General features: G+C 38.1%; 1 protein-coding gene across 1 annotated transcript in view; it reads left to right on the forward strand.

The window, feature by feature from the left end:
* Positions 1 to 18,555, forward strand: part of USH2A (usherin) — a 962,202-nt gene that overhangs the window by 873,114 nt on the left and 70,533 nt on the right. The window contains 2 exon segments of the mRNA XM_020982269.2: positions 12,099 to 12,326; positions 13,803 to 15,319. Of these exon segments, the coding sequence (XP_020837928.1) occupies positions 12,099 to 12,326; positions 13,803 to 15,319 (1,745 nt within the window).

Genomic DNA, 18,555 nt, shown 5'->3' on the forward strand with positions numbered 1-18,555 from the left:
GATAGAATATTGACAAATTTATTGCTTCCTAGTGTATCTTGCCTTCTTGTATAAAAAGAACATGAAGGAGCACACTGTACCCTTCTGTCCTCCCTATCAAATTTATCATCATGATGGTTCTCAGTAGGGCCAGTCTCTAAGTTGCCTATTCCATCTATTTCTCTTACTCTTAGGGCACTTGCATCAGACTGACTGCCGTATTCAGGCACTGAAAATATAAATCTGCACCACTGCATCATATTTGCATCATAGTCACCAAACATTGGTCAGAGTTTACTAGCTATCAACCTTAAAGCCCTAAAGCAAATCCAACCATGTCATTCCCTCTCTCCATTCAATCAACTCCAGTGGCTTCCTGTGGCCTCCAGGATCAAATACAAAACCACGCTTGGTATTCAAAGCCATTCATAACCTAGCCTGTTCCTACCTTTTCTTTCTTCTTATACTTTACTCTTTGCCATACACTCTTTGATCTAGGGACACTAGCCTCCTTGCTGTTTCACTAACAAGATACTCCATTTATCAGAGTTGGACATTTTTTTCTGTCTATCCTCCAAGCCTGGAATGCTCTCTCTCTTCATCTTTGATTCCTAACTTCCATATCTTCGTCCCACCTTCTATATGAAGCCTTTTCCGACCCCTCTTAATTCTCCTGACTTCTCTCTTTCATATGTTTTCCCCCTATCTATCCTAGTTATAACTTGTTTGTGCATATTTATTTGCTTATCTGCCCTATTAGATTGTGAACTCCTTGAGGTCAAGAACTGTCTTTTTTCTCTTTTTGTATCCCTAGCACTAAGCACAGTGCTACTTAATAAATGTTGACTGAAAGAAATAATAAATGTTGACTAAATGAAATCCTCTTATCTGTTATATGCAAATTAGACAGTGGGAAACAGAACATGTCAACTATCTTACAAATTAGATAGTTGGAAACAGGACATATCAACTGTCTTGACTCTGTAAGTTTATGGGTTGCTTTCTCAGTATTTCTCTCACAAATGTCCTTTCCCTCCCCTTTCTTTTAATAAAGTTATGTAAATTGTATAGCATTATGTAAATGTGTAGTTTGTAGGTCACAGTGAAAAAAAGAAGAAAAAGTGGATATATGGGTAGTCTACACCTATTTATTTGTCCCTACCTTATGGTTCTACTCTGAGGGAAATGCTTTGCAAACCAAGAAATCTGAGCTAATTTAATTTAATTATTCTGTACTATCTCTAATTCCCGAAGACTTCTTGCATTTTCCTTCCTCCATACCTTTGCTCACACTGTTCCTTAAGCCTAGAATGCCCTCATCCTCTTCTCCAGTAGAATTCCTACTTTCATTATTAAACCTAACTTTGGTTCTAACTCCTTTCTGAAGCCTTTTCTGACATCCCCTTTCAGTAATGACCTCCCATACTTAGATCTCACATAATGGTTTTACAACTTTCTAATATGTTTATCTGGGAATATTACACAGTTACCTCTGCATATGTATCTTATTCCCATAGCTAACAGTAAACTCCATAAGAGTCTAGACTACACTGATCTAATCTTTGAATCTCTTCTAAGCACCTAGAATATTATTCTGTAATAATAAACACTTATTGAAAGTCTATTGTTGATATGGAATTATTCTACAAAAAGGATCATATTGTATTATAAGGGTAAGTTAGTATCAAAGGGACAGAGCAATTGGGGAAACAATGTTAGGGAGAGGCCCCTAGCATTAAAGAGATTAGTTGTCATGTATTAATGATTTTATGACAGACATGTTGATTAGAGCAATGTTACTTAGGATGTTTATGGAGTAGAGAGAAACTATAGAGTTATACTTCTTTTCAACCTTTTAGAGAATATAGGCTCTCTTGATATAATAGTAATAATCTCTTTCTCTACAAGAACATGGCAATTCTCCCTGTTCCCTCACTTACTTTTCTTCCCCAAAAGAAAATATTCAGTCCTATATATGTATAGTCATTTAATAGATACCTTTTCCAGGACTCAATGAACAATTGATTTATAGTTCTGTACTTCTCTGTATAGTGAATCAAAATAAAATAAATATTTTACAATATTAATAATGCTTATTATATACCAACTCATTAAAATACTTAATAAATTGACTTGAGTGATCTTCAACTTAAACCTGTCACTATCAGTCAATGAGCATTTATTAAGTACTTACTATATTCCAGGTGGGGCAGCCAGGTGGCACAGTAGATAGAGTTCTGGGCCTGGAGTCAGGAAAACTAATCTTTATGAGTTCAAATACAGCTTCAGACACTTACTAGCTGTGTGATCCTGGGCAAGTCACTTAACCTATCAGCTTTAGTTTCCTCATCTGTAAAATGATCTGGAGAAGGAAATGGCAAACCACTCTAGTATTTTTGGCAAGAAAACCCCAAATGGGGTCATGAAGAGTTGGATTTGACTGAAAAAAAAAACTACTCAAGAACAACAACATTCCAGGTATTGGTGATACAAAGAAAAAAGCAAATAATTTCTGCCCTCAAGTACCTTACATTCTGTTGGAGGAGACAATATGTAGATATATAAGCATATAGAGAACCTATACAAAAAATAGTACAAGGGAGTTTGGGGAGAAGTTGTGTTCAAATTTAGGAGAACCAGAGAAAGCTTCATGATAGCAGTAGTATTTGACCTGAGTCTTAGTAAAACAAACAGAAATTCCAGGAGACAGAAGTGGAGTAAATGTATCCTAGACAGGGGGGAAACCAGTGCAAAGGCACAGAGATGGAGGATGGAGCATTATGTGGCCCAAACAGAAAATATGTTCTGTTTGATCACAGAATCCAAGGAGGGAAGTAAAGAAGAAAAGAATGCTGGAAAGATAAGCATTGGCCAGATTTTGAAGATTACATGTATGTGTGTGTGTGTGTGTATGTGTGTGTGTATATGTGTGTGTGGATGTGTGTGTGTACGTGTGTGTGTGTGTGTGTGTGTCTGTGTGTCTATGTTTCTCTATCAGACAGAAGAGTATATTTAACCCTTGAGGCAAGAAAGGGAACACTGGATTTTTTTTTCAGTACAAGAATGACATGGTCAGATACACACTTCAGGAAAATTACTTTAACAATTTTATATGAAGATAGATTGGAGTAGGATGAGGCTTAAGGCAAGGAGACCAAAGAGGAAGTCACTGTAATAGTCCAAGCAAGGGGCGATGAGATCATGAGTTGGGCTGGTGACCGCTTGCGTGGAAAGGAAGAGTCATATGTAAGAGATGTTGCATGAACACTTCCATTCTAGCATAAGTTTCTTAAGGGCAGGAGCCACATCTTTCATGTAGCATGGCACATCCTTGTAGGGCTGGAAGAGAATTTAGAGATCATCTAATCTAGTCGCTATTTCAGTAGCCTTCTATTTGGTTTCTTTATCTCCTCTCTCTGTTCTTCAGTTCATCTCCAGTCAACAAGCATTTATTACCTGCCTATTATTTTCTGGGTAGTTGGGTGCTGAAGTTACAAAGAAAAAATAATCTCTAGCCTCAAGGAAGTTACATTCCATATAAAAATGTATACTAAAGTAGTATTCCTAAAGTATGGGTCTCACCCTTTCACTCCTTTGCTTGAAAAACTCCAGCAACACTGTTTTCTTTAGGATTTGGCTTTTAGAACCATCTGGCTCCAACCTATCTTTCCAGGCTGAGCACACATGACTCCCCTTCATGCAATTCATGTGCCAGCCATACTTCTCTGCTCCTTACATGTAATATTCCCTCTCTCTTGTCCCTATACTCTTTCACTGACTGTCTACCATGACTATAATACATTTCCTCTTTACCTCCACCTCTTAGAATCTCTAAATTCTTTAAAATTTAGTTCACATTCCATCTATATGAGGTCTTTCTTAATTCCCAAATCACTATTGCTCTCCTCTCCCAAAAAAAAAAAAAACCTAGTATTTATTTTTTATTGAGGCAGTGTGGCACAATGGAGAAAAGCCAGCCTTGGAGTTAGAAAAACCTGGGTTCAAGTCTACCTTAAAGGCTTACTGGCTGTATGATCTTGGTCTTATTGCTTAATCTCTAAGTGGCCCAGGTGCCTCTCTGGCACTAGAAATTGAAGACAAGTTGTCAATTTTGATTTGAAGAGAGCTTCCTCATCAAGATTTCTCAATACCAATAAAATCACAGGTCTGGTCTTTCAACATTCCTATTGATTTAGAATATATTTTGTATTTACTTAATTTTGTACAAAATTTTCCCCTAAATGGAATGTAAGCTCCCTGAAGGCAGGGATTATTTTTTTCCCCTCTCTATTCCCAGTATGTAGCATAGTGCCTGGCACATACCAAATACTTAACAATTCTTGCTGAATACATAAATGAATGATTGAGGTAACATCTTCTTTCTACAGATGAAAAAACTAAGGCCCAAAGGTGATATGACTGAGATTACACACTTGAAGAAAGATGGAACTGGGCCTAGAACTCAGTCAATATCAGACACCACCTTCTTCTCTTGTATCTTTGCAGAGTTTCTAGTACAGTTTGTTATGTACAACTGGTATTCAATACATGATATGAATTGACTGTCTCCATAACTATTTTTGACTCTCCCTTCCCACATTGGCAGTTTTGCTATTTTTTAATATTAGCCCAGCATACACTTAGCACATGTATAGTATTCATTAGACCTAGAGACCTCTAGCAGTGTGCATAAGGGATATTTTCCTCTATTTTCTCCTAGCTTTTGGTGACATTTTGTGGGAATCTATGTTTATGTAGTAACTTTGAGTATGTTTGCCGCAGTGAGACTTTGTTCTGCTAGCTTAGGGATATAGGTAGGAGGGGGAGACAGGGATGAGTATGATTACAAGTTTGGCAGGCAAAAGCATTGGGAGAGAAAGTATAGGCCATGCCAGTGAAAATTCTGAGGGTATGTTAAAACTTTACAGAATGGGAAAATGGAATGTGTTACTATGTTAAAGTAGAAGCCCAGATCACAATGGAAAATCACCAAATGTGGATTTTCTTAAGAGTAATAAACAGTTGAATGTTTTCAGATAAAGAAGCACTAGACATAGACATTTTACTAAAATTTTAAAACTTACTTTAAGAATGGGAGGAAAAATAGCTCCATTGTAATATCTCAAACTGTTAGTACACCACCCTGATGTCCATGAGAGGACTATGTCATTCATTTGCCAACATTTTAAGATTATGAGAATTTCTGATGCCATCCAAAAACCAAGGCAGGTGGCTGCATGCAGTCTGCTCAATGCACAAGACTGTTGTAAATGAACCCTACTCCAGCTTCACGTGGTTTAATTTTCTATTCTAAAGTCAAAATCTAGGCTTTTGTCCACAGCAAGCCAGCGTCTCATTGTGCCAAGGGGAAATACCGTTCCCTATAAAACAAGGCAAAAGTTTCCTTATCAGTGCAACTGAGGGACGAGGAAGTTGGTTGTATTTAACCCTTGCTTCCTTCCAAGCTCCCTCTGGGCAAAAAAAGAGACATTTCACATGAGTTATACCCTGGGTCTTTGGCACTCACTGTAACTGAGCAGTCAAAGGGAGCCCAGTCAGGCATTCAGGATTTATAAGCCGAAACTCATTCACACAATGAGGATCTTGGGGGAAGGGAGGATTGTAAGTGAAATCCAGACAGAAGAAATGTTTTACTGTGCAGTATAGGGACCAGTCATTTCAAAATGGTTAGTTTTTCTGATATGGAAATTCACACACACACACACACACACACACACACACACACACAAAATCCCAAAACAGGTATACATACACATGTACATATGTATGCCTATGCATATACATGTGTATTTGCATAGATGTATGTACATTTGGGTATACACCCGTGTGCGTATGCACCTATTTGAGTGTAGGGGTATGTGGGTGTGGGTGTGTGGGTGTGTGGGTGTGGGTGTGTAAGCAGTGCTCCCCCTGGTGACCATGGAGGATGGCATTGTCTTATCAATTCATTACATTTAAAACAGAAGAATCATCCCTTGGATCCTAAGTGTTGAGGAATGTGGCTTCTTCTCAAATATACTACAAAGCCCAGAGTAAAAGCTTTAGAAACTGCTGGATCATCAGATCAATAGATTCAAAGATGACTAGGGTGTGTGGGTTTATGCAGTTTAAACATTTGTTCAGGGAGTCTGCCTGAGTAGACTTTTATTGACACCTACGGATCAATGCTAATTTTTGATCATTTTCAACCTACAAAAACCTCTTGACCCCACGGCCACCTTTGGGGCACTTCAAGTCATCAAAAGCAATCAGAGCAGATGATGTAAAATTGTCAGACTGCTTAAGACTCCAAGTAGTCACAGCTATCCCCAGCAGCAGGACTGGGAGGTTAGCAGATAGGCCCAAGTTACCAGCAGAGTCCCTTCCTGGCACACAATTTGCCATATCCTGATGCCTTTTTACTTCATGAAATGGTAAGTTGATTTGATCCCCTACCTCATTTGACTCTTGTGTCTGGAAGTTCAAAACAGAACCAAATGAAAAGAAGGCTAAGCTTGGTTGAAGAGATTAAATTGATGAAAACGAAGTGGTCCCAGCTTATTAAAGTAATACCACCTTTTTTCCTTTTCGATCATTATTTTCCAGTGACTGTCCTCTGATGGACTGTCAAACAAATGTGACAGCTTAGGTTAACAGTGAACTGTATTTTGTCTCAGAACAAAAAAAAAAATTCCAGAATAAAAGTACAGGATAGGCAAAGAGAGAAAAGTAGGACAAGTATAAAATGATAGACTAGAGGGTAAAAAGACTTGAGGAAGAAAGAACTCAATTGAAAAGATGTAATGGAAGAAGGAGATGGAGGTAAAGCAGAGACAAATAATGGCACTGGAGAGGAAGAAAAGAGGTTGGAGGGACAGTAGAATATGCAAATCATCATGGTAGAAAATAATATATATTTTTTTAAAAATCAGGAGGGATAAATATCAACTTTTATTTTATCATAATTTCCAGGGAAGGGGGGAGGGAAGGAGAGATGTGGAATATCATCACTGTAAAAGAAAGGACATGATGATACTTTTATGGACTAAATGCTGGGTCAATTTTAAGAGGAAAATCAATCAGTTGAAGGAATCAATCAGTCAAACTCAGTTATCTGATGTGATATAGATGAAGTGACCAGTTGTGAAACGGGTTTTTTTTTTCCTGCTTTTCAGCTAGCCTTTTCGGCATTTTGTAAAAACCATCTTAATTTAGTTCTAAATAAAAACTCTTCTTCCCTTATGTTGGTATTATGTGAAGAGTTCCATTTACATGGGATGCTTTATTACCTTTAATACAGTCCATGCTCTGGCAAGATATGTTTTTGTCATTTTTTTTTTACAAAGTTGCCACTAACCTGCATTTCACATGCAATTGACTAAAAAAAAAACCCACAAAGATATTACTTAAGTGTAAAACTTAGAATCGTACATGTGGAAGGGATGATCCTTTATCAAAAGAATGTCTTTGTGTAACTTTCAAGAAATAAACATTTTATTTCAAGAATTGTTTTTTTTTCTTAACATACATTTTGAATTTTGAGAAGTTTTATTTTAAAATCACAATAGCCCCATAAAAATGAAAAATATAAATCAAAATCAACAGATGATCTGATTTCAATTGCATTTGGTGCCAACATAATTTCAGCACCAAATCTCAATGCCAGAGAAGAACTTAAATTTGAGTCCTGTAGCATAACTTGCAGTTCATAATTTTGCAGTAGGTGGTGTGTAAGGTTGGGGCCAGGGCAGTTGGAATGTTCCTACTTTCAAGGATCTAAGCCATAAATGTTTATTAAAAGAATCTATAATGAAATCAGTTTTGCTATTTTTTTTTAATGGTTGCCTTGAGTATGTTGGAAGAGTGAATGCAGGCTGTTAATCATTAAGTACTCATGTTACAAAAAGTGTTTGATAGTATTGCCATCTAGGGGCTGAATGAAATTCTCAGCCCAGAAATAAACTGTAATTGAGCAGGTGCTGCTATTGACAATATACATATGTTTTTGCTTTATAGCCCACATGCTTTTCATGTTTCTTATGACAAAAGATATCTCTAAATGTCCCCTAGCAGCCAGCCCTTTTTTATATATAATCTGTTAGAGGTGATTACTATTTGTGTCGGAGCTTATGCTTTTTTGGCACCAATTACTGAATAGTCCTAACAAAGAATTATACTTTTTTGCATTATTAATCTTGCCCATGTTTGCCCTGTTTCACAGAAAACGAATCGTTTATCAGAAAAGTATGTTTGTAATCGGGACTTGTGGCATCTTCACATTTAATATTCATTATGGTCATTCCAGCTCTGTGCTGTATTTATCTAAAAGACCAATCCAGTGTTGTGGAGAAATAACTATTTAAATATTTATCATCTAACTTTTAATATTTAAAAAAAGAGAAATTAATATTTCTGTAAAATTTGTTGCAGAGTCTGGTTGCTTAGCAAATGTTTAAATATTAAAGAATTCCAGGGGTTGGCATTTAGTAGTTTAATCAGACTTATTGAAACAGGGAAATTGGCTTCACAAATTTTTGCTACATAAAGAAAATTGTATTTTTCTCTACCTGTGTTTAATAGCTAAATAAGAAACATGAACACAATAATTCAAACCCTTAACTAAGTATGTAGAAATGGTATTCTGTAGTTTTGCCTAAATCATCCTGGTGGAAAAATGGTTCACTTTGCTTTGATGTACCTTTTATTATAAATCATTTGGACAAATTGTTATGCTATATATCTCTAAGCTAAGGAGAATCACCTTAAGGTAAAATATAGACCCACATATTTTTAGCCAGATGTTTCTCCTATTTAAAGCTGTAACTAGCAATAACTGTGCCTGCGGCAAAATGAGGATGCAGTTGCATTGGAAAGGAGTTCCTTCTCAAAGGAGTCCATCCCTTACTTCCATGGCAGTTGAGGGGCAAGGTATGACCCAGGAGAGGGGTATTACAGTGACAGGAGGCAAAGTGGCTAAGACTATGAGGCAGGGTATGGAGTGACCACAGGAGGAAGTCTGCCCTCCAAAGTAGGAAGAAGCCCACTCATTTTGACATCCTATGATAAAGCCCAATTTGCCCTTACACTGTTTCCCAATACTATAAAAGAAAGTCCCCCTTCCCAAGACGACGGACAAGTGATGATCCCCAACTGGCACACAAAAAACTCCAGAAATCCCAAATTAATCCCATATATCATAATTGTGTACACCGTTAACTTAGTTATAACTCATTCTTAAGTACTTTTTCTGGAATTGTACATATGTGTATATAAATATATGCACATACACATGTGTATATATACACATATATAACATGCATACATAGACCTGTTAGTGAAAATTGATACATTTGTGATAGGCCTGCCAATTACTTGACTCTTCCATTTAAATATCATCATGACTTCCTATAAAAGCATATGGCAGGCATCAGACCTGACACTTGACACTTAACTAGCTGTGTGACCCTGGACAAGTCACTTAACCCTGATTACCTCACACACACACACACACACACACACACACACACAAAGCATATGGCAGAAGTTCATGGACAATGTTCATATACTACCAACCTTTTGTCTAGAGTACAGGGCTGATTTATCTTCTGCACAGGAAAAAGAAAAAGGGCCAAACTAATTTGTCAGCTCTCTCCTACAGACCACAGAGAAGAGTGCCACCTTTGATGAGCTTTCTTCTGAGTTTCAATCAGCCAATTATTGTGGAGTTACTGAAAAATAACGAAGAGATTTCTGTGTCCTTTAACCAAGGCATGACTGTCTATGTGCATATATTATAGGAGGGGAAGATATGTTCATTTTGATGGGGGAAACTCATAAACTCTCCTCACCAGTATATGAATGAGTGAATGAATGAATGAATGAATTAAAGAGCATTTGTTAAGTGATTACTATTTGTAAAGAAAGGTGCTAGGCACTGAGGTTATAAATAGAAAAGCAAGCCAGTATACTAATAGGAAAGATAACACATGTTAGAGGTTTAGATGGTAAGTCAGATGAAAAGACAAAGGTGTCCTTAGGGTCCAGAGAGAAAGTGGATTGTATCTTCTTTAATGTCATTTCAAATGATAAAAATAAAATCATATCTCTTTCTGATGTTGAACCATTTGAAAGTGCTAAGGACTTTGATGGGCAGAACTTTCTTTTCCAGGTTTTCAGCAGCTGTGGCTAAGAGAAGTCAGGCCTGCAAACACCTGAAGAGGAAGTTTCAAAGTCACACTTCCACCAGGGCTGCTCCCCTGGGTAATGGCTAGTAGTGGGGAAAGAGAGGAAGGGAGAGATTGTTATTCCCAGAGCTCTTAGGCATGCCTGATGAAAGCAGGTGGAATAAGGTAGAAGATAGTGGGCCTCTTCTCTACTTGCCCGTTAAAATGTGAGCTCCTTGAGGACAGGAAGACAGTGGGGTTTTTGTTTGTTTATTGCTGTTATTGCTGTGTTACCTTTTTTGTGTACCTGACAGTGTAAGATTTCAGTTGGAAAGTTAGATCCCAAGGGATCTAAATTTGGGAGGAGCTGAATCCAAGGTCATGACTAGAGTTTGGAGTTTTTCCTCTTGCAGTGGAAGTTTTTGAGATTTATTAAAGAGGAAAAAGCCTGAGGGGAGAAGAAAATAGCAGGTTCTTCACAGGATACATGGAGCAGCAGCAGTATGACTATAGCAGCTGATGGCAGAGACATCCGCAGGTTTTTCCTCAAAAAAAAGGAGGAGGGAGGTCAAAGCCCTCCTGTGAGACCACTAGAAATGAAAGCTAGACAGAGGTAGGAAATACGCTTTAAAAAAAAAAAGTGAGGAATCTCACAGGTGTCCAGAGAACTGAGAGACAGGAAGAACCAGTATTCCTCATCCCACTCCCCCCTTCAGGTGGGTGTGATTGGCACCTGATTCTAACCACGACCTTTTATTCTGTTAAAGACTTTCTCTGGCACCTGATTCTAACCACGACCTTTTATTCTGTTAAAGACTTTCTCTGACTGATCCAATCTAATTTCTCATTAACACCTGTGATTGTCTCTTTCCTTGTATTTCCTTATGCTCCATGTTTGTGGCACATAGGAGCCACATAGGAGAGAATGTCCTTTCCCAGTACAAGATTAGAATCTCAGCCCCTTGTTAGAGAATGCTCACTTTCTAATCAGGTTAAGGGGGACACCTAATCACAAGCCATTCATATATTTCATAACTTTACTTGCAAGGGCAAACTTACTAGGAATTTTGGGCCTTTAAAATCTACTTCATCAGTCATGAGCCTAATGTAGGGTTATGTTTTATGCTCTTTGTTTAGCACAGTGCCTTACACACAGTAAATGCTTAATAAATGGTTATTGGCTGACTGTAGGGGCCAGAATGGAAGAAGGCCCAATAGTCTGGAGGGGTACTACAATTCCCAAGGCTCTTGAGTTCTGGATTATGAACTGTCTCCACCAGGAAAGTTCCAGGAGGATCCGGTAGTCCAAGAGGTAGCAATGGTTTGGCCCATCTGGCACATACTACCTCCTGTCTCTCTCAAAATGATGCTTCAAGTAGACTAAATTGCCTGATGCGCCAGTAACAGTTGACCAAAGTTATTGTTGGCGTTGGTAGTGGTGATGGTGAACCCATCTGCACAGGGTTTGATTCCCCTGGGTGATGGCTACCATGGGCTAGGCTACAAACAAATAGAATCATCTCTACTTCTCCTTTTGCCTATAATTTAGATTTTTAAAGAAGAGTTACAGATACTCTTGGTATATCCCTAACTTGTAAGGATGACCTGGAGTGCCATTATTCTACATGCTTACAAAATTCACCTTGATACCACTGTCAAAGTTGTGAATACTGGGCTGAATAAACTATTGGTCTGATACAGCACTTTACTTGTATGTCTATCTTGTAAGTTTTTTTTAAAAGGCAAGATCCTTGTTTACTCTATACTCTCTATATATCCAGCCTTCTATCATATCCACAAGGGATGCTCAATAAACATTGCTTCTTAATGATGATAATGAAATGACTACCGTTCCCTTGTGCACTTTTGCTAGATGATATCAGTTAGTGAATGACCTTCAGATAATGATCACCAGTTTCCAAAAGAAGCATCATTAATTATTTGTTTCTATTCCAGGGAACAAGGCACCAGGCCCACCTTTTTGGGTTAGAACCATTCACGACCTATCACATTGGTATTGTGGCTATCAACCATGCAGGAGAAGTGTCAAGTCCATGGACCCCAGTCCGCACCTTAGAATCTTCCCCAAGTGGGCTGAGCAACTTTACAGTGGAAAGGAAAGAGAATGGGCGTGCCTTGTTACTTCAGTGGTCAGAGCCTATTAGAACCAATGGTGTGATTAAGGTACAATTTTCTCACAGAACCACATTAGTTAATGTTGAAATGAATAACCATAACTCATGTACTTAGCACTTTATTTTTTTAATTTTTTTTTTACCAACACTACTAGGAAGGTAGCATAAGTATTATTTCCCCTATTTTACAGATAAGGAAATGCTTAGAGAGCCTAAGTGGTTTACCTGTGGTCAACTAGTAAGTGTCAGAGTCAAGATTAGAACCCAAGGCTCTCCTGTGTCCATATATTTTCACTATGTCCCGCTTCCTCTCAGTATACCATTCTAAGATGACACCTTATGTCGTGAACTGATAACGGTGGGATTAACTCTTTCATCATATGCTGTTTTCCCCTGCTAGCTTCTCAGGGCATACCACTATTCTCTCTAAAGCTACTTAGCTATAGAAAAGAGAGAAAAACATCCTGGATCCCCCTTCACATTTATCTATTTGAGACCTGGATAACACATACTTCTAGAAGAAATTGGATTTTAGCCACTAAGAACCTAAACATGACTGTCGCATACTATCCCTCTTTGTTGCATCCATGAAAAGTGGCATAGCAGAGTTAGGTACCAAAATTCTACCTCCCAGAGATTTCTTTGAGATGATAGGCTTGGGATGATAGGTACTACTCACTTTAAGAAGAATGAGAGGGGGCAGCTAGGTGGTGCAGTGGCTAGAGCTCCTGCCTTGGAGTCAGGAGGACCTGGGTTCAAATCCAGCCTCAGACATGACGTGTGTGACCTTGGGCAAGTCACTTAACCCCGATTGCCTCACCAAAAAGAAAAAAAGGAATGAGAAGAACCAGAAGGGTGCAAATCCACTTTGATCCTGTGTTTATGAAGGAAAGAAACAGTTTTTAAGCAACTACTATGTGCCAGGCATTGTGCTAATTGCACTCTAGCACTTTACAAATATATTATTTGGTCCTCATAATAACTCTGAGTGGTAGGTATTATTATTATTATTATCTCCATTTTACAATTGAAGAAACTGAGGCTGACAGTGGGTAACTTATCCAGGGTCACACAATTCGTAAGTGTCTAAGACTACATTTGAACTCAGGTCTTCCTGATTCCAGGTCCAGCACTCTATCCACTGTGTGCCACTACGAAAAGTTAGTTCATAATTTTCCATTCACTGATTATTGGGTGAACCCCAAATGAAGCTTTGGGTCAGAGTATCAGACTTAAGACTTTTTTTTTTTACTTTTACGTCATCAAATAGTGTTTTGAGTGCTATTTCAGGGACTGTTCATTATTTTATTTTTTTAAATCGTTGTTCCTCCCTTTAGAAAGCTTACTTTCTCTATAGACATTGCTGAGCATTCCCACTTATGGAAAGATTCAATCTACCCTCCAGGCCACCAGTCAAATGTCAGAATGAGAAAAGAGAACAAAGGTAAAAGATTTTTTAAAAAAGACATAACAACAAATCATTTGTATATTTTACAATTGCTCTCTTATTCCTATCTCCCTACAGGCATATAATATCTTCAGTGATGGTAACCTGGAATATACTGGCTTGTCTCAGCAGTTTCTTTTCAGACGCCTTGAACCTTTTACTCTCTACATACTGACCCTGGAGGCCTGCACCATGGCAGGCTGCACTCTCTCTGCACCTCAGGGTCTCTGGACAGCTGAAGCCCCTCCCACCTCTCAGTTGGCTCCCACAATCCAGTCTGTGGGGGCAACGAGCGTTGAGCTGACTTGGTCTGAGCCAATTAATCCAAATGGAAAAATAATTCACTATGAAGTGATTCACAGATGCTTCAAGGAAAATGCTGGGGGAAACAGGACAACTCAAGCAGATGAGAAAATTGTTTTCACAGAGTATACCACTGAAAGGAATACATTTGCGTATAATGACAAAGGTTTACAACCTTGGACTTGGAATGAATATAAAATCCGTACTTGGAATTCAGCCGGTTACACTGATAGCCCCTGGTCTTTGGTGAAGACAAAACAAGCCCCACCAGAGGGTCTTTTGCCACCTGATTTGGTCTTTGGATCTTTAAACCCTCTGAGACTGGTGATTTCTTGGGCCCCTCCAAAACAGCCTAATGGGATCATCCATTCCTATAGGCTTCAAAGAAATGAAGTACTGTATCCTTTCAATTTTGATGCCGAGACTTTTAATTATACTGATGATGGATTGCTTCCTCACTCTGAGTACAGCTACGCAGTGGCAGCTTGCACAGCTGAAGGCTGCTCGACTAGTCAAGCCTCCACCATCCAGACTCCTGAGGCAGCCCCAGCTCTAGTCCATCCGCCCTCTCTTTGGGCTCTCAGTGCCACTCAGATAAATGTGTCCTGGTCACCTCCTGCGATCCCCAATGGAGAAATCATCAAATACCTCCTGAGGTTTGATGGCAAAGAATACCATGCTGGCAACAAACTGTCTGGGGTGGTTTCCCACCTGCAGCCATACACTAAGTATGATTTCATATTAGCAGCCTGTACTAATGGAGGCTGCACGTCTAGTGAGGCCAAATCTGCCAGGACAATGGAGGCTCCACCAAAAAGTATGGGCCCCCCAAAGTTGCAAGCCACAGGCTCAGAGTCTGTAGAAATTACCTGGCAAGCTCCTGCTAATCCAAATGGGCAAATAATAAGTTATGAGGTTAGGAGAGATAGAGAGATTGTCTATACTGGTCTAGAAACTCGCTACCATGATTTTAAACTTTCCTCAGGCAAGGAGTATGGATACACAGTGACTGCCAGTAATAGCCAAGGCAGCACCTCTAGTCCACTAGTTAAAGTCAGAACAAACCCTTCTGCACCATCTGGGATGGCACCTCCAGAACTACAGGCATGGAATTCTCAAGAGATTGAAGTGACCTGGAATCCTCCTGTAAAGACCAATGGTGATATCATTAACTATACCCTCCGAGTAAGGGATTCAGTTGAAACAGAGGCAAAAGCCATACACATGAACATGACTCACAATTCTTTTGCTGAACGGTCATTCATAGTAACCCATTTAAAACCCTATCACAGGTAGGTATCCCATTCTTTGTTTCTTGAATTGTTGTTGTTGTTCAGTTGCTCAGTTTTGTCTGATTCTCTATGACCCCATGGACTATGGCACGCCAGACCCTCAACTATCTCCCAAAGTCTGTCCAAGCTCATGTTCATTGTTTCTATGACACTCCTCTATCCATCCCATCCTCTGCCATTCCTTTTTCCTTTTGCCTTCAGTCTTTCCCAACACCAGCTTCTTTCCTAATTAGTCCTGCCTTCTCATTGTGTGGCCAAAGTTTTCAGGCTTCAGCTTCAGCATTTCACCTTCTAATGAATAGTCTGAATTAATTGCTTTAAGCAGTGCCTGATTTGATCTCCTTGCTGTCCAAGAGACTCAAAATTCTTCTCCAGCACCACAGTTTGAAAGCACTGATTGTATGGCACTCAACTTTCCTTACAATCCAATTCTCACAGTCATACATTTTCTTGAATAGCGTACCAAAAAGACTTGGTTAAGAAATGAGTGATAGGGTATCCAGCCAGGTTCAGTGATAAATGTACTAGTGTATGGAAGGAGTTGGATTTCAATTCAGTAATTGCAGTAGTTTTGTTTTGTTTTTTGTTTTGTTTGTTTTTTATGTCTATGTACAATGATATGCTAAGTACAGGTGCCACATAGCTGACTTCAGAAGACTAAAACTTAAACATGTCATCTGTCTCTTTTTGTTTTCCTTCAAGCAGCTAAATGGTGCCTCAGAAAGAGAACTGGAACTGGATTCATTTAAATGAATGTTCAGTTAACAAGTTAAGATCTAACCTCAGACACTTACTAGCTGTGTGATCCTATAAAGTCACTTAAATTTCTGTCTGCCTCAGTTTCCTCAACTGTAAAATGAGGAAAGTAATACCTCCCAGTGTTATTGTAAGGATCAAACAAGATATTTATAAATTATTTAGCATGGTGCCTGACACATAGTAGGTGCTTAATAAATGCTAGAGTCCTGAGGTCCTTCAATGTTGTTCTCTTTTCATAATATTGCATTTGTTGTGCGAATTGTTTTCCTGGTTTGCTCATCTGCTCCTCTGGCTTTGACTTCTTTAGAATAATTTACTAATGGTATCATTGGATCAAGTGGCAGGTACAGTTTAGTGTTTTGGGGCAATGTTTCCAAATAATTTTCCAAGAATGGTTAGATAGACAAAGAGCTCCATTATCAGTGCTTGTTCTTCTACATCCCCTCCAAACAATAACTGTCTTCATCTTTTGTCATTATAATCAATCTGTTGGTTGTGAAGTGAACCCTCAGTGTTATTTTAATTTGCATTTTAAATAATTAATGATTTGGAGCATTCTTTGATATTGTTGTTGATTCTTTGCTTTCCTTAATTTGAAAACTGCCTTTTTTATCTATTAGTGAATGGCTTTTCCTCAAATACTTGTATCAATTCTTTATGTATCTTTTTTAGTTGTTATTTATAACATTAATTACTTTTTACTTCATTTTAAAATTTATTTTATTTTTTCTCAATTATGTGTAAAACCAATTTTTAACATTCTTTTTAAAAGATTTTGAGTTCCAAATTCTCTCTCTCTCTCTCTCTCTCTCTCTCTCTCTCTCTCTCTCTCTCTCTCTCTCTCTCTCTCTCTCTCTCCCCCTCTCCCTTTCTCTCCCTCTCTCCCTTTGCCTCTCCCCACTCTCTTCCCTTTTCTTGAAAAGTCAAGCAATTTGTTATAGTCATATATAGCCAGTCATACAAAACATATTTCCTTATTAGCCATATTGCAAAAGAAACACACCAAAAAAAGACCCAAGAAAAATAGTTTTTTAAATTATACTTTAGTCTGTATTCAAACTCCATCAGTTATTTCTCTGCAAGTGGATACCACTTTTCATCATAAGTCCTTTGGAATTGTCTTGGATCATTGTCTTGATCAGAGTAGCTAAGTCTTTCACAGTTGATCATCCTTACAATATTGCCTTTACTATGCACACTGTTCTCCTGGTTCTGCCCACTTCACTTTTTATCAGTTTATATAAGTCTTTCCAGGTTTTTCTGAAACAATTATGCTCATCATTTATTATAGCACAATAGCATTCCATCATAATTATATACCACAACTTGTTCAACAATTCCTCAGTTGATGGACATCCCCTCAATTTCCAATTCTTTGCCACCACTAAAAGAGGTGCTATAAATATTTTATAAATATAAGTCCTTTTCCTTTCTCTATGGCCTCTTTATGACACAGAATCACTGGGGACATTGCTGGGTCAAAGGATAGAGACAGTTTTATGGCCCTTTGGGCATAGTTCCAAATTGCTCTCCACAGTGGTTGAATTAGTTCACAATTCCAACAGTGTATTAGTGTCTCAATTTTTCCACATCCCCTCCAAAATTTGTCATTTTCCTTTTCTGTGATCTTAGGCAATCTGATAGGTATGAAGTAGTATGATTTAAAGCATTTTTATATAGCTATAGATAGTCTTGATTTCTTCTGAAAACTGCCAGTTCATTTCCATTGATCATTTATGAATTGGGGAATGATTCATATTCTTATATATTTGAGAAATAAAGCCTTTATCAGAGAAACTTGCTATAAATTTCCTCCCCTCCCCCATTTTCTGCTTTCCTTCTAATCTTGGCTGCATTGGTTTTGTTTTCACATTTTTTTTTGGTTGATTCCCTTGATATTCTTGACCTTTTGCTCTTCCAGGTTAATTTTATTATATTTTCTAGCTCTATAAAATAATTTTGGTAGTTTGATTAGTATGTCATGGTAAACTAATTTAGGTAGAATTTTCTTTTTTTATTATATTGGTTCTGCCTACCCATGAACAATTAACATTCCTCCATTTGTTTAGATCTGACTTTAATGGTGTGAAAAGTGTTTTGTAATTGTATTCATATAGTTCCTAGATTAGTCTTGGCATGACAAGTCCCAAGTATCACCTGCAGTTATTTTAACTGGAATTTATCTTTCTATCTCCTCCTGTTGGGTTTTGTTGGTAGTAAAGAGAAATGCTGATGATTTATGTGGATTTATTTTATATCCTGCAACTTTACTGAAGTTGTTCATTGTTTCAGGCCATTTTTAGTTGACTTTCTAGGATTCTCTAAGTATACCATCATGTCATCTGCAAAAAGTGATAGTTTTGTTTCCTCATTGCCTATTCTTTTTCCTTCATTTTTTTTCTTCTCTTATTGCTATGGTAGCATTTCTAGTACAATATTTAACAATATTGTGGTTGAAATGGGCATCCCTGCTTCAC

Source organism: Phascolarctos cinereus, unplaced genomic scaffold, assembly GCF_003287225.1.
Source record: "Phascolarctos cinereus isolate Bilbo 61053 unplaced genomic scaffold, phaCin_HiC Scaffold_5;HRSCAF=322, whole genome shotgun sequence".
NCBI classification, from domain to species: domain Eukaryota; kingdom Metazoa; phylum Chordata; class Mammalia; order Diprotodontia; family Phascolarctidae; genus Phascolarctos; species Phascolarctos cinereus.